We start from the raw sequence: 16,273 nt of genomic DNA on the forward strand, positions 1-16,273 counted from the left end.
ATGTTATCTATAATCTCTCAGGATTTCCTTCTGCCAACATGAAATGAAATTAAATGCAAAAAAAAAAAAAAAAAGAAAAAAAAAAGAAAAAAGGTGAGGTCAATATTAAGGATGAAAAATTACATTCCAAAGTAAAGAAATGAAAGAAGTTTCATCTCTAATAATTGACATCATGACATGAATGACTTTCCTCTTTTATTTATTATTTGTAAATACTAAAGAATTAACCAGTCAATGAGAGCTCTGGAGATAACAAATTGCAAGAAGCTTCTCAGGAGGGTCAGTGTTCACTCCCCCTTCACAGGAAGAAGCTGATTTATGCAGCTTGCATGCATTTGAGCTGCTCACAAAGCTGAAAACAAGTATTGGGGCAAGCCCTGCACAGGAGTTGCAGGGAAGGAGGTGCTAAGAAAGAGAAAGGACTTAGAGGTAATCCGAAGGGTTTAATATGCCTTAAGTGGGTGGTGGTCATGCAGTGATGAGCACAAGCTACCAGACCTTGCTAAGAAACGGTGCTCCTTAGCTCAGACACAGCACTGCAATAATGCCCATTTGCTTTTGGTTCTACAACTAGCTGGAGCTTCTCTGCAGTTCTGGAGTCCAGATTTTTAAGGTATTAATAAATCAAATTCCCATCTCTCTCTGACTTACTGGGGACCTTTCTGTTTGCTTGTTTGTTCAGAGAGGAACTGAATTCCCAGATACCTCTCAAAATCTGGCCATTAACATCTATGCGTGCCAAAAGCTACAAGTAATGCAGAATTCACAGTGCAGAAGCCACTTTTGTGAGTTTTTAATTTTAATACCTTAGAAAGGCTGGTGGGCTTTGCACTTACACATACTTTTACATAGCACAGATCATGTATCCATTGTGTGCTGTTCAAAATTCCTGGTTTGGTTGGCTTTGATATAATAAATATATTGCAGGATGCAACACGATACAGGGATTGTCCACATCAAGAATAAGGCTGGTTTTGTGCAATACTCCGAGGAAGGGGGCTGTTTTTTCAGAAAACTACTTATCAGTTCTTGGGCTGAAATCCTACCCAACAACTTAGTGGCGCTCCTCTGGATGTGACTGAGTTAGATTTAGCCCTTTAGGCCTGTACTGTATACTTAGTAATTTGCAGGGGGGAGCTAATTTTGGAGTTTGGTATTCTGCTCTTCATCTTCCTTCCACCTTGGCATTCTCCTAACCAGAGGGAACACCAGGTCCATGCCTGCTTTTGCAGCCATTGCCAACCGTCCTGCTTGGCAGGCTGGTGAATACTTGTTCCTGCTTGGGTTTGCTGGCATCTGTCTCAAAGTGCGCAGCCTGTGCCAGCCAGCAGACTATTAGCCCTGTCAAATATTGTGACTCTCTGGTGAATAGCACAGTGCGTAATGTTGGCAACACTGGAGTAGCTAAGCCTACAAGTAATTACTTGATTTGCAATTGTTTATTTCTTTATGGGCAAAAGCTGGAAAAATTCTGACATCCACAAAAGGATAAACGTTAATCTGCCCTGTGCCTTTGCACTAATTACCTTTCTTCCATGATTTCTCTAATAGCTGCCACATTAGGACCGGCTCCTAGATGGGTATAGAAAGGACCTTCATCTTTTTCAATAATTTGCTCTGTTTAAAACAAAATAAAGGTTATTATTTCGAAGCTTAATTCTTTAATGTAAAAAGTCACATCGCAAAGCTTACATCTAGCTTGTTAGGATACTGCTGTATGGGTCTGGGGTCTGAGTTTTCAAACACTTACATCTAAAGTATGCCCACACAATTTGTACAAAACGTGCAAAGCACGTGGCTAATCCTGCAAATAGCCGTGATACGGACTCGTGTGCTTTTTATTAGCACAAACAGTTGTTTCACTTCTCGGGCCCTACACTGAAATTCAAAAGGCGTTTTCCTGTTATCACTGAACAATTGTTTCTCCTTCTCCCACTTCCTCCTCTCCCAGTATCTAGAAAGGAGGATAAATGGGATAACGAGGGTAAATATTGACATTAGTGAGCTGTACAGTACTTGTTTTTCAGCAGACATGTTACAGTGTAGGAACCTACAGCTTGAGAAAGTGGCCAGTAAGGTTACCCAGAGAATTTCTGCCACTGTCAGAAAGACTCTGTAAAATGAAAAAAAAGCAAGTTTGCTGAAAGAAATCCTGCACAAGGCTTAGTAAAAATGCTTGTATGCTAAGAATATGGCCTCAGTTTTCTGTGTGTAGGCAGGACTGTGTCAGCATTCACAATATATACTATATGTTTGGTTTGATACCAGGAGGCAGGCTGCAGCAGTGAGAAAGAAATGGGCGGGCTCTGCTTGGGTTCAGGAGGAGATGGTGGAGCTGTGCTGACTTGTCTGAGGGCTGACTTTATGCTTTCTGCCATGCTAACTCCAAAGGCTGGATGAGGTGATGCTGCTCTTGACGTACGGCCTCTGGAAGCATGATGAAGCCATGCTATAAACCTGAACGTGTCAAGGAGGGAATGGCTTACTTTAATCTTCCTAAGGACAAGTACTGGTAGGAAAGAGCGATAAACCCTATCGATTACGCCGTGGCACTGGGTTTTTCAAAGAGGACAGGAGCTAAGCTTCATGCTCCTTTATTTCCTATACGGTCTGCTAAGACTGAAGAATTAAAATGCAAGTGGAGAATAAGCTCTTTTGCTTAGTTAGAGGTTGCAGTACTGGCTAAAAAAATAGTGAGAATAATTAAACGATTGCCAGAAAAACTTGAGTCAACTACATTGGAGAAACAGTCTCAAGAAAAAAAAACCCAAACAACTTCAGTGTTTTCAAAAAAGCCTACATTTTGTAGGTTGTTTCTTGTAAAACAACAAGGAACAGCAAAGAACTGGCCTCCAGTTTTCTTCCCGGGAGCTTTGGAAATCCAATGCCTCCTCTTTTTGTTCCCATGGATCATCTCCGAGACAGCTCCAAACATTCAAAAAGGCAAAAAGGTCCATTTTGCAGTTTTGGAGGAGCATTGGTTCAACTTTCCTCTTTTATAGTTGGTATGAAATCCCAGTAAGTGAAACTATAACAAGGATTTTTAAAAAAAAAAGCATTTATTTTTCCCCCCCATTTTTGGTGCTGAACCTTTTGTCTCAGCCTCAATAGTTTATCCAGTTGAGTCTGAAAGTGCCTGTTAGACTGGCTGTGTGCAGTGTCAGTAATGGATGGAACCTCAGGCTATGAGGCTATGCCTGTCACTCTACTTTGCTTCCCTTTGCTCTATTCTTCCAGCTTTTGGAGATCAGGTATGCCATGAAGAAACACTGAGGGTCCTCCTCGCTGCTTTTTTGGCGCTGCTTGCGTAGCTTCTCTAAGAAACTGCTGATCTCTTGAGCCTTGCGGGAGACTAGCGCATGAAAGGGAGGACAAACGCTTGCAACAAGTGAGGAATAATCTATCGTCCCTTCTTTGCTTAGGCTTTACTGAGGGCAACTTCAGCAATTTCGCTGTTAGACAAAAAAATGACGTAAGGTTCTCAAGTTTTGGACCCAGGACACAGTTTTTAAATGGTGTATCTAACTCTGATGAATAAATTAGATTATAAAGTTATGACCTACTTTTTATCAGCATGTTGTCATTACATGTCTGCTGCTTAAGGAGAATGGATGTGAGGGGATACATTGCTGACCATAAGCATTCTGACTGAAAAAACAAATAGGTACTTGCTTTATTACATATTAAGAAAGGGCCTGTGTGTAGGGTTTGATAAGTGGAGTAGGCATAAGTGTATAAAATTGCAATTTTATAAGTCTTTACTAATTACTGTTCTAAAAAAAAAGACACAAAAAATCCTCCAACAAAAACATCCAACTAACTCTGTAATCCCAACTTGAAGGCTCATTTCCTTCCTGTGAACTAGTGTGTTTTTAGTACATCTCAGCACTTACCAACACAGCTGCAGGATGGGAAATCATACTGGGTTTTGGCAGGTGTATCCAATAAATTTTTTACAGGAGTATCCAATAACTTGGAAGGTGAGTCTAAAAAATTATTGAGAACAGTTCCAGCTGTTCTTTTGGTCGGGGTTTTCTCAGCAGATGAGTTTGCTTGCTGATCTAGGGTTGGGGTCTGAGTGTCAAAATCTGCAGCACTGGTATTTCTTGACAGGATGGTAATAGGGCCTGCTGTTTCAACCTTCACATGTTTAGGTGATTTGATAGTAAAAGTCTTGTGATCAAACAGTGATTTGACCTGTATCTGTTTTAGCTGCTGTTCCATTGTCTCGATGATGCTCTTTTGTTGCATGTTCTCGCAGCCAAAGTGCTGATTCTCTTGTTTAATTGTTTTTTTCCACATTTTGTTTTCCAGCTGTCCAGCTGATGGACGCATGCAGATATTAGACTTTGTGCCAGCCTCAATTTTTATAGGCTTGCGTGCTGCACTGGGACCAATCTCGGTTTTGGGTTGCTGGTATGCTTGTTGCTCCTGTTTTTGCAAGAGATGCCACCTTAGAGCAGCATGCTTGTGAAAATCCTTAGGGGTTTGGGACTGCAAATGACAGCCTCTCTGGTCTTGGGAGTGTGGGGCAGTTTGCTGGCTGTGTGGTAAGTACCGCTGAGGAATCTGCGCAGCGTGTTGGCTTGGGAGGTCTTGGTTCAGACTAGCACCATAGCTGTGTGTTTGCTGGAGGGGTGGCAGCTGTATAACCGAAGCTTGTTGTGTCTGTTGCTCTTGTTCTTGAAAACAGCGATTCACATCTCGCTTTGTAGTCAAGTTATTTGAAAAATACTGCACATGTTGCAAGTCTTGCATTTTGTTGGCTCCAAAGCGTTCGATATTTGTGGCATTTTCTTTCTTCTCGGAAATCAAGTGCACGTTGTTTGGGCAGGGATGCTGCAGACCAGCATTTGCTTTCTGAGTGTAAAGGGGAACCTTGTTGTTCATGCTCTGTACCTGCTCTAGGCCTAGCTGAGGGTTATGCAGTGGGAATGCAGTTGATTTCATGTACTTATTCCCAGTCTGAAAACATTCATCTACTTTAAGCTGATTGAAGGATGTCCTGTCTAGCGGCTGCTCAGCATTGCTTTGGGAGTGGGAAATGGTTTGGGGCAGGTCTTTATTTTTCATTTGCAGAGCCTGTTGCTGGTTTAGGGTTAGTTGTGGGCTGCATGGCAGTTGCACCTGCTGTGCCTGTTTTTGAAGCATCTGTTGCAAAATGTGTGAATGCAAGAATTGCTCGTTTTCCCCCGGCTGGGGATTCAAGTGCTGCTGTTTCAACGGGGCCCCTAAAGGCTGTTCGGCTTGTTCTGGTCTTTGCTGGAAATGGAGCTGCTGTGGAGGGTGTTGCTGCACTTGGGACTTGAGTAGGGAATCCATCTTCATGAGCTGTGGCTGCGGTGAGTGTTTCTGGAACGGCAGCTGCTGGTCAGCTGTGGGATGCGGCTGCAGCTGGGAGGTCTCGCTTTTGTACAGCGGAGGAATTTGTTCCTGTTGCATTATCTTCTGGCTCTGGGGCTGTCCTGAAGGCCCCTTTAATGCATCAGGACTTCCAGCATACTGTTTTGTATAGGCTGTTTTGGCTGTGTTTGCCTGGAACTGAAGAATTGATCGCAATAATGCTTCGCTGGGCTTGTGGGGAGGCTCTCCCTGGCGGAACTGGGTGGAAACCAGTTCTATCCAGGCTGGTTTTGAATATTGTTGAGCCTGTTGCACAGGCTCTTTCACTTGGTCCTTTTCTTTGTTGGGAGGAATCTCGGGTTCTCTCTGTCCTGGGAAATGCTGATAGTGTTGCTGCAAATCACCCTCACTTCCGCGCCCTTGCAGGTTTTGGAGGGGAGGCTCCGACGCCGGCGTCGTTTCTTCTGAGTGCTGCTGAATTGAGGCGGCCACTGCAGCTTGTGGGTTGCTTTCACTGACATCTTGTTGTGACATTTGTACCTGCTGCGGAAGTCTCTGCTGAGGGTAAAGCTGTTGCTGGCTGAGGCTGGGACTTTCTGACATTGGTCCCTGCTGTTGCCCTTCGTTCTTTATCTCCCCAGGAAGAGTTTCATCACATCTGTTGTCATAGGAATGGCTTCCTTCTCGCACCATGACAGACAGTGCACTGTTCATTTCTGGAGCAGGAGGAGTAGAGGAATCTTTGTGAAACATTGAGTTCTGTTTAAAGAAAGCACCATTTTTTTCTGCTTGCTCAGAGAACCTTTCCAGAGCGGCGCTCTGAGCTTGCAGGTTACTGCTGGAACTTAGAGAGAGGTCTTGGTTGGGAACCTGCCCTACACTTCCACGAACAGTACTGTTTCCTACGGGTAACTGGTGTGGATCATAGCCTGGAATCTGTTGCTGTAGCTGTAGTTCTGGTTTCTGAAGCAAACAGCTACCTGGCAAAACAGGTGGTTTACTGGAGTCTTCTGTGTTGTAGACCTCAGTAACCACTACAGCTGGCACTTGAGGCAGCTCAGAGTTTGAGGTCTGTGGGGAAGTGATCTGCCCTGAGGTATGGGATGAATGTGTTGTCTCATAGGACAACTCATTAGTAGCCTGACTGGTAATGGCATTGATATGAGATGTGTTCTTCTGCATTGCTATGGAAACATGTTCTGGATAATATTGAGACAGTGTTTTCTCCAGGAGTTCACCATGCATGCTTTCCATGGAAGAGGCAGAAACTGTAGCACCATTAGGCATTGGCACTGCCTTGTTCTTAAGTAGTAAAACAATGTCCCTGTTGTGGCAATGAATGTTTTCCTGCTCCTGCTCATCCTGAATCAGGAGGTCATGAGGGTTTTCTGAACCACCACTGTTGTATCTTGTAGAGTGTATCAAATCTGAAACTTCATTTTCTTGTCCTGTAAAACTCTCGGATTTCTTCTCACTGTAACATTCAGAGACACTTGGTTTTTCATTATTATCTTCTGGCTCAGCTTTTTCTCCATTTACTTCTTTGTCTTGTTTCACTTTCTTGCTCTCATGAAGTCCATACAGAGAGGGTTCACTAAAAGTGCGTTTTATCCCACCATTTTGCATATATTTGGAATATACTTTCTTATCTTGTAAAAGGTCGGGGCTAACACGGTTGTTTGGACTTCCCTTCAGGTGGGGCACTCCATAGTTGCTTTTAATGAATAGCTGCTTGTGGTCTCCATTTACTTCGACTTCAGGCCTCTCTGTTACTGGACTTCCATTCTGTAGCTTTACCGCAGAAGGCTCTGCCTGGCAAATGTGAGAAGATTGCGGTATTAGAAATGGACTCAATCTATTGCCGTCAACATGGTTGGTTCTGTCCTGTTCCATCTGGCCTGCTCCGGGGCCATCCACAAGGCTACCCTCTGAACGTATCTGAAAGAGAAAAGAAACAAGAGACAATCTAAGTCAATTTAGTTCCTATTGATGGACAGCCAATTACCGACAATTCCTCCAGCATTCAAGCACCCAGTTGTCCTGACCAGCTCCCACACACAACGTGAGCTCACAGGCACACCCTGAGGGGTGTTTCACTATCCTGTCACGTTTTGCAGCCCTGTGTCTCCCTTTTTCTTGAAGGTTTGTTCTTCAAGGCAAACAGAGAGTGAAAATACAGAGTGGCTCCTTGCCCCCGTTTAACACATGAGCAGGTATTTTACCAAAACCCCCTCTTCTAATGGTGCAAAAAATATTCTCTGCTTTTGAATGATTTGGACAGACTCGTCACTTTTTCTCCTTGGTAAGGCAGAAAGTCATGCCAAAACCATGGTTCCCAGACTTGATGCTAATCCTGTTATTTGATTAAGTGTGCCAAATGTCTTTTCTGTGACTTGAAGGATTATTGCCACCAAGCTTGCCAATTAGAGGGGAAAACCTCCTTTTTTCTGTCTTCAGCTGTCTGACAAGGTCTTCTAAAAGTGGCATTCCTAAAGAACACGCAAGTAGCACGATACACATGTGAGACAAAGCCACGCTTGATTGCTGTCCATAGCAACTCTTACAGTTCATCAACATCTTGGTAATGTTGACAGAAACAAGTCAAGAGATTTCTGAAAGGTTTGATGGAAGTGGTATTTTTTCAGGTATTAATATCCATTCAAATTTACATACAGACATCAAGCATGGCTTAAATGATGCAACTGGGTTTTGAACTGAGCCCCGCAGCTGTGGAGCTAGGATTTTTTTCTTCTTTGTTTGGATGGAAAATCCCATTTCCTCATACACTCTTTATATTTTATTTATAAAATGAGGTTTTTCATTCGATAGAAGTACTGACAGTGTGCAGTGAACAAATTCCTTATAATGACAAGCTAATCCTGTTCACATGGACCTTCCCAGGATTCACAGTCCCAGATAACATAGATAAAGCCCTTGTTTGACTCTGCTTGTAATTCATCCTTTGTTGCCTTTATGGTTCTCAACCAGTCACAAATGACAGAAGACAGACTGACAGAGGGTCTTACAGATGCGAGATTGCACAGAGAAAATTTGGACTCATGCATGTCTTCGTCCTGTAGCTTTTATTTTTAGTTTGCATAAAGGGGAATCTGAAGGGTTCTCCATTACCAGGTCATCCCTGGTTGGACTGTAAAGTCAGGAGAACCACTACACGTGGCTGGTATTGCCGCTACATAGGAAGAACTACTATACTGAAAAACTTCTTCCATCACAGTTGTCTACTTATGTATTTATCCTACACTAATTTTTTTTTTTTGTTTTTAAATGCTAAGGAACATCTAATTTATACAGTTTTCAGTGCAGTATTGCCTTACTCAGTTGAGTAATATGATTCTAAAATGCTTTAAAAAGTAATATTAATTCATGAGATTCATTACATCCAGCAGAATCCCCTCTGCTTGCAGCTCTGATTTCAGCGTCAGAACAATTCAAACATACATTTTGACTGGCAAGTGCTGATATGATGACTTGTATCCACTTTCTCCTTATCCCAAACTTGGTTTTAGATTTACTTTTGACCTCCTGAAGTTTTTTCTTTTCTTCCTGTACTTAATTTATGTTTTGTTTGACAGAAGTAGAGAAGTTGTCTCTGCAAGTAACAGTACTTAAAAAAAAAAAAAAGGTTTTGAAGAGAAAGCTAAGAATAGGGAGATGGAAAAGAATGTTTGTCCATCTTACCGATTTTGACAAGGTAAGGTAGGCTTCTTCCCTTCTAGATATATTTCAGTATATTTCCCAACCTAGCTTTAAAGTACCACAAGACACAAGCTTTTGCAGCTTTCCAGGGAGATGATATTCCACACTTAACAGAAAGCAGTGTGAAAAGGATTCCTCTGATGTGTCATTCTAGGCCGGGTGGCAGAATGATGCTCCCAGAGCATCTCAAAAATAAAATGTCAGCCTAATTTGGAAACCATTCTTTGCCTTCACAACTTTCATACCTAGAAAATTGCAGCTGAACCACAACTCAGACATGAATCTGTAGGCTGCTGTATTTCACAAGTATGAAATTAAATAAAAGGCACCATAGCAATTAACACTGTGCTGTCAGGCTGCTTCTAAAATATTTATTTCTTCAAAAAAAGTTTTAGTCTCTGTGATTGAGCCGTGAGAAACTTCCTCTGGCCCTCAAAGTCTGCCTTGCTGTTTGTGTTCTGGTGTACCATGTGGGTTGCAACTAAATTCCTTCCAAGAGTTCCCAGACAATCTTTCTTCTCAACTTCTTACTGATAGGTAAAAACACCTTTTTGTTTAGAAGTGGAGGCTGCCTGACTTCTCTAAACTTAGCTTGCAAACCCCTTGAAGGAGCACATCTGTGCTTCATAACAGCATCTTAAGTTCTTGCTGTCCTCATAAACTGCAAGGTTATTTTCACTGTGTGACATGGATTCACAGTATTCTCAAAGACCTCATGCTATGAGTCAATCAGCTCCCCCAAATTCGGATCACCTCCAGTGTAAAAGGCATTGGTGTTAGACACTGCAAAGGACACGGGAATCATTTGGTTCTTTAAAATACGAAGTTAATTCATCGATTAAAAGCGCCAGATTTGCATTCTTTGGAAGGCGCTAGGGTTGTGGGGACTTTGCATTACACTTCTTTCTGTCTATGCTCAGTTATTTTCACACCTGAGTACAAATCTTGCTCAAGCAGCTACAAATCACAGCAAATATTTGTAATTTAGAAGACAAATGGCAGCAATACCTTCATTACTGGTTTTAACTAGGACACCATGAAGATATTCTTGGTGCTACTACTAAGCAGATCTTGTTGTGCTTTACAAAGTCTCTGTGCTCTTCTTTAGAATCGTTGTGGGGTGAACTGTCTGCCTCTCAAAGTAAATCTACTTTTCCCTAAGTGTAGCAGTTAGCCTTCTTCCTCTTTCCCATAACTGTATTTTATCCAGACCGTTCAGTAACTCCATGTATTTTTCTTCAGCTATAATTCATTAGAAATTCAAGTCACATCAGCAGCATCTGTGAAACAATTACCGCATCTAGGACTGACTCTGCAGTCTAATCCATCATAATTATGACTGGCCTCTTTGAAGATGCCACGATGCATGACTTAAATGTAGCACATTACTGTGCAAATGGATCAGCATCTCATCCCACCAACATGCATTCGAGTTATAATTCAGTCCACCACCGTTTGACTTTTTCAGATGCAAGCAATGTATGTACGTTTATTTCTCGCCACATATGAGGCACAAATTGGAAACCAGCTACTCAAAGAGCGTTTGAGAGTTTTTTGTTTGTTTGTTTTATGGGCCAGTTTCACATATTCCTGCCACGTCTATCAATGCGGGAATTCCAAAAGACTTTGGAAGGCATTGTTGTGAGCATGACAAACATTGCTGCTGCAATGAAAGTACTCTTAGTTATGACACTTCCTTTCATGGAAAATCGTTCTTTACTTTTAGCCAGTTCTAGAGGTTCATACCTTATTTTATATAGCACCCGTATCTGGGGAGTTTGTGAATACAAAGCAGCTCAGATGAATGAACAGACAAATACACCCACTGCAGGGGAGTACAATCTTCTGCAAAGCTGGGCAAGATTCCCAGGACAAAAAGTAGGTGGGGGGATGCTGTGTTAGAGTACTCGTGGCCCTAAAAGGACTGAAAGGTGGGACGTCAGATGGGTTGTTTCCCCTTCTGAGGTTAGCTGGGGCAGAAATATCTCTCCTCGGAGGTTCTTCTCCCTGGCAGAAATATACCTCCTCAGACCATGAACTCAACCAACTTGTGCTTGAGTGATTATCAGGATGAGATTCAAGAAAGCAGAAGTCAGATACCGGCGAGCTTGTCGATGGCTCACTGGGTTGTTCCTGGAGCACCGCAGCCTCCATCCTGCTGGCACCCTTCTGCCACCGCCAGATGACAGAGGTGTCTAAATTACTCCCAGACAAGAAACCCCTGTAGCACTTCCTAGACAGGAGATGAATTTACCTCTATTTTCTTGCCAAGCTCAATTCGTTAAGTTGTACTTTCTGCTTATACTCTCCTGCTCCTATCAGCTGGGTACAGTAGTTGGCTTCACTTCTGGCTTAATTTGCTATGTATTATTATGCGCTGTTGTGCAGTTGTTTCTCTCCTCTGAAGCTCATGCTGCTGGCAAAGATGTCTAAATCCTGAACTTCCAACAAGTGAAAAAGCTCCTAAAGAGAAGAGATTTTCCCCCCCCCCTATTTCAAGAATGAATGAAAATTTGAGAAAAGGCGTGAGTGGAGTTATTCCTAAGTAGGGACACTCATACATGGCATTTCCAGAAAGCTCAATTTCTCCACTAAAACCTTAAATCTTTTGGACTTGCATACATGTGAAATTGTTTCTGATTAACTCTGTGTCAAGTTTTCTCTATTTTAACTTTGGAACAAGACGTTGTTATTGTAACAAGAAGTTATAATGATGCTCAACGCTATGATTTATAGCCATGTGGTTATCCTGGGATGTCATTTTACTCTGACCTAAGTAGCAGTTGCTCCAGCTGTGCCTTGGGTTAACACCTGTAAGCAAGCTGCACATGTCACTAGAGGAGAAAAGATGTGCAGTTAAACTCAGATGGCTAATGGGCGAAGTAACACATCAAAGCTTCTTATTAGTGAGACATTTCCATTATTGCTGGGATAAAATGTTGCACGCATGAAAACCGTGGTATAGTTTAAGGATTTCCTATATGTTTCACACTTAAGGTGCACTGTGTTTACACACTGAGAAACAAAGCAAGCTTCCACGTGGAAACTAATAGGAGAGGCAGGACCAGGACTGATGCCTGCCCAGCCTCTGGGTGGTTTGCTATTTGCAGAACAGCTTCTTCCCAAGCCAGGGTTGCTGGTGGTTTGTAATAAACAGAATACCATCAGAAACAAAACCCCATGTGGGCCTGCTGTTTAAATATGGGTTTAATGTGCTTTTCAAGGCACCCATGAGAGAGACTTTTAACCCTGTTGTTGAAAGCGGATTCGAAAGAGAGACTGCATTCGTGCCCAAGGTGAATTGAGACTTTGAACCCCACAACATGCCCTAAGGATTTGCTCTGCTCCCTGCCGGCATCACTGCCACCCTGCTGCAAGTGTGGTGGCTGAGGAAAACGGTGACACTTCCAGGCGGATCTAAAGGAGGCCCCAGAAGGACAAGGACACTCTGTTGTTAGCTGGGCTCTATGGCTTACAATGGGGTCCTTTTGCACTGCATTCAGCTGTCTCTTCATTTGGATAGTATATTTATGCAGTGCATTAGGGATGCTTTGGAAAAAACTCACACAAGGATCCCATGCCTTCTCTGCCCCTTGAAGATTTTAAGTTAAGGCTATATTTCTTTCTAAAACATACATATTGCTTTCTCATTGTAGCAGTTAGTAGGTTAGTTAATAGCAGTTAAGGGGTTAATCTAGAAACTACTGGATGAGACTCTCTGACTGTATTCTGCAGGAGGTCATATTACACGAATATAATTGTCTTCTCTGGCATTTAGATCTACAAATGATCTGTATCAAACAGAAAATGTGGGATGACTAAAATATGTTACCTAATTTATAGCTAATTTATCCTTAATTTACAGGGAAAATGGTGACTAGCGAATATAGATATAAGCAGACATAAGGGAACGAAGAGCATGGGATTTGTGATATATGAGGATTAATAATTCATTAAATCTTATCCAAGCCAGAAGCCTCATAATTCATGCATTTTTAAATCAACTAGCGCTAAACCCCCCTCAATTTATTGATGTCAGTTCTTGCATTTCAGTGATGCAATGATCTAATCGCAAAAGCACTTGAATCAGTTTGATGTTTGACCTTAATACAGAGGGCAAGAGAGTAAAGCTAAACTGGTCTGCACAGTGATTTCCCCTTGCTACATTATATAACCGTCAACAAGACTGGATACTGCATAGTATCTACCCAGACATGAAAAATTGCACTATTTTAACAATTGCATACAATCAAGGGGAGCAAAAAACAAATGCCTCTACAACACGGGTGGAAAAAAAAAATTATGTGAAGGAAATGAATTCAGGAATATAAAATGCGAGTAGATAGGAATTATAATGTCACATCACACAGCTTTCCGGTTCCTGTTTTTTTGTGATTTATGTCCTATACAAACTTTGCACCTCACTGTACCACGTAGCACTTGGAACGGAAGAAGCCAACTCTTCGAGTCACTTGTAATGCCACCATAGTATGACTAGAAATGTTTCCTGAAAGGTTGAACTTTAGAACCAGGTTGGATTTAAGAGGCAAAAGGACCTTCCCCCTGTAATAAGCACAACATTCATGATGAGTTTGGCACCTATGCTTGTTCTTGCCAGTTGTAAGTTTGTTTCTGTAGTTTAAATTCGGAGTATGGTGGATCCAGGTGGTTTATACTGACAGGCCGTCACACAGACCTGTCTGTATTGCCTCCCAAGTTAGCCTGTTTGACATTACCTTGGGTGTTGGTGTGCCAACATACTCTATGACCAGTATTGCTCAATTTCTTGAGCACCACCTTGACTATTACACATCTTTCACAAATATAGAGAAGCTGAACTAAAAGACCCTTTCACCTTTGCTGTTTTTAGTCACTGCAGTTGAAAATTGTAATAGGAATGCTACGGGGATGGGAGTTACAGTCTTAAATGTAGCTGGGATGCTCAAAGAAGCGTGTGCTGAGTGAGATGCTTCTGTGCCTTGGTATAATGAGAAACTTCTCTTGCGTGCCTGTGAAGTTTGGACCAGCAAAATCATTTCAAATTGTGACCCACACAGGGCACCATTCCAGTAATTCACCAGCACCTGTGGATTCAACACTGGGAAACATGTTGGGGTAGGAAACCAGAACCAAGTCTCTTTTTTTCTTCATCTCAGCCAGTTACCATGCTAGGTTAGGTGTGTTGAGCAAAGGCTGGCAAGGTAGGGTGGGCGGTGTTACCAGGTGCCCAGCTGGTGCTCAGACCTGGTTTTGATTTCTGGAGAAACGGTGTAATTTGAGGGATGCTTTTCCTCTCGGTACTTCAGCTACCTCATATGTCAAATGGTAATGACGATACTGGCTGCTGATTAAAATCAGCTATCCGAGAGCAACAGCTAACTGCTCATGCTGTTCTGACCGAGCTCTGTAGTGCAGCATGCCTCTGTGTGAGCATGCCAGAATAAGCAAGCATTGGTGGCTGAACCGTTCTTCAAGACACACTTGATGTTATCAACCTGCCGTTTAGGGAAGGTTACCAAGAGGTCAGTGTCATCATTATCTTCCAGTTTCTGTGATCTTTGTCCATCTGGCTTCAGACCTGGATATAGCACGGATTTCTTGGGTTGATGACTTCCTGACACCAGTCGAAGGTCGGTTATCCGTGATGATTTCATCACAGCTGTCGGCAGAGTTAAGTAATTCACTATTAAGTGCATCCACCTTGAGAACTAGAAGCAATGGAAGAGATTCTCTTGGCGCTCTTCACTCCATACTATAAAGAAGAAAAGGAGGACCCAAAGGAAAAAACACTGGCAAGCTAAGATGTCAGGGCTTCATCATATTGGGACAGTAACGTTAGAAAATAGGAACAAAAATGGTCCTGTTTGGCATGTGGGTCGAAGAACTGATAGAAGAGAGTAAAACGTTGTAGGCTGTGGCGTCCTCAGAGAGCCTATTTACACAGCTCTGTTTTCCATTATCCTTTGAACTTCAAATAGGAAATCCTGTTGGTCTTCCAGTTCTGATGAAAACAGAATTTTGGATGAAATGCAGTTTTCTTAAATTTCTTCTCCAAAAGTTGAAGGTGAAGGTCATACTGAGAGGATAGTGGGGAGAATGCAGAGACAAGGGTTGATGACTGAGGATCACTCTGACTGTTGCTCCCATATGTCCAGATGATAAAGCATAGCTTTCAGCCCCTTCACTGGCCTCACTATAGTAGTCTTTACACCCCTATACCCATTCCTTCTCCATTTTTCTCATGCCTTTGCCATACCTAGGCTGGGATGCTGTAGTGAACTCAATTTTTGGCTACTATTCTTGGCCATTGAGAAATAAGAGACAGCTCCCACACTACACAGCGTCCACTGTGCGTGCCAGCGTACCCGAGGGGCAGGTGCTGGGGATCCCTGCCGGGGGCGGCGAACCACAAGATGTGTCTGTATGTGAGATGCTGCGTGTCACCGCAGCTTCTGTGTGGTTTCCTACGTCCTTCTGGGGTTTTACTTCCAGATGGTGAAGTTGGAGGAGTTCAGGCAAAACAAGGGTACCTCCTCTGGAAAGATCCTGTGCTGTTTTAATTGTTGCATGATCTGGTTTAAAAATGTGTTTTCATGCACACTTGTGATTTTTTTTTTTTCCTTCCTTCCAATTTGTGCCTTGCACAACTTACAAACCAAACCAATCACTCATAAACACATGGGAAAAATAGGTTTGTCAGGGGCCTGAGGAGATGAGTGGCCTGTTCCTCTGCTCCAGTGCAGCACCCCAGACCTGTACCAGTCCACTCCAACCTGTTTTCAAAGGTCTCTAATGATGAGGGTTGCATAATAATCCACAGTTACATGCAGTGCTTCATTAACCTTACTTACTAGAAAGCTTCTACCACTTAAAACATAACCCTAGATTGTCCCTTCCCACCTACCACAGACTTACAGAGCAGTTGTTTTTTCTTCTCTGCTATGGCTTCTTTCTCCCCATGTAACTGAAGACTGTTATTAATGCTGCCCTCTCAGAAAGAATAAACAACCCAGTTCGTGACATCCGATCTCCTCCCTGGGTGGATCTATATCCATACCATTTGTTCCCCGACCAGATGCACAGAGGTCACAGAGCAAATGCAACAGTCTGTTCTTCTGAGACCTTATGCACATGCCGCATTCTGCTAGATTTTCCCGGAGTTCAGATGTTTGATATACCAGCAGGTATAATATGTGCCTATGCAATATTTCAA

General features: G+C 42.6%; 1 protein-coding gene across 1 annotated transcript in view; it reads right to left on the reverse strand.

The window, feature by feature from the left end:
• Positions 1 to 7,275, reverse strand: part of TET2 (tet methylcytosine dioxygenase 2) — a 22,270-nt gene extending 14,995 nt beyond the window's left edge. The window contains exons 1-2 of the mRNA XM_010287203.1: positions 3,894 to 7,275; positions 1,527 to 1,617 (exon numbers count right to left, since the gene is read on the reverse strand). Coding sequence (XP_010285505.1) covers positions 1,527 to 1,617; positions 3,894 to 7,236 — 3,434 coding nt within the window. The 5' untranslated portion in view covers positions 7,237 to 7,275. The remainder of the gene's footprint in view (positions 1 to 1,526; positions 1,618 to 3,893) is intronic.
• Positions 7,276 to 16,273: the final 8,998 nt, after the last annotated feature.

The sequence above is a fragment of the Phaethon lepturus genome, unplaced genomic scaffold, assembly GCF_000687285.1.
Source record: "Phaethon lepturus isolate BGI_N335 unplaced genomic scaffold, ASM68728v1 scaffold6180, whole genome shotgun sequence".
NCBI lineage: Eukaryota > Metazoa > Chordata > Aves > Phaethontiformes > Phaethontidae > Phaethon > Phaethon lepturus.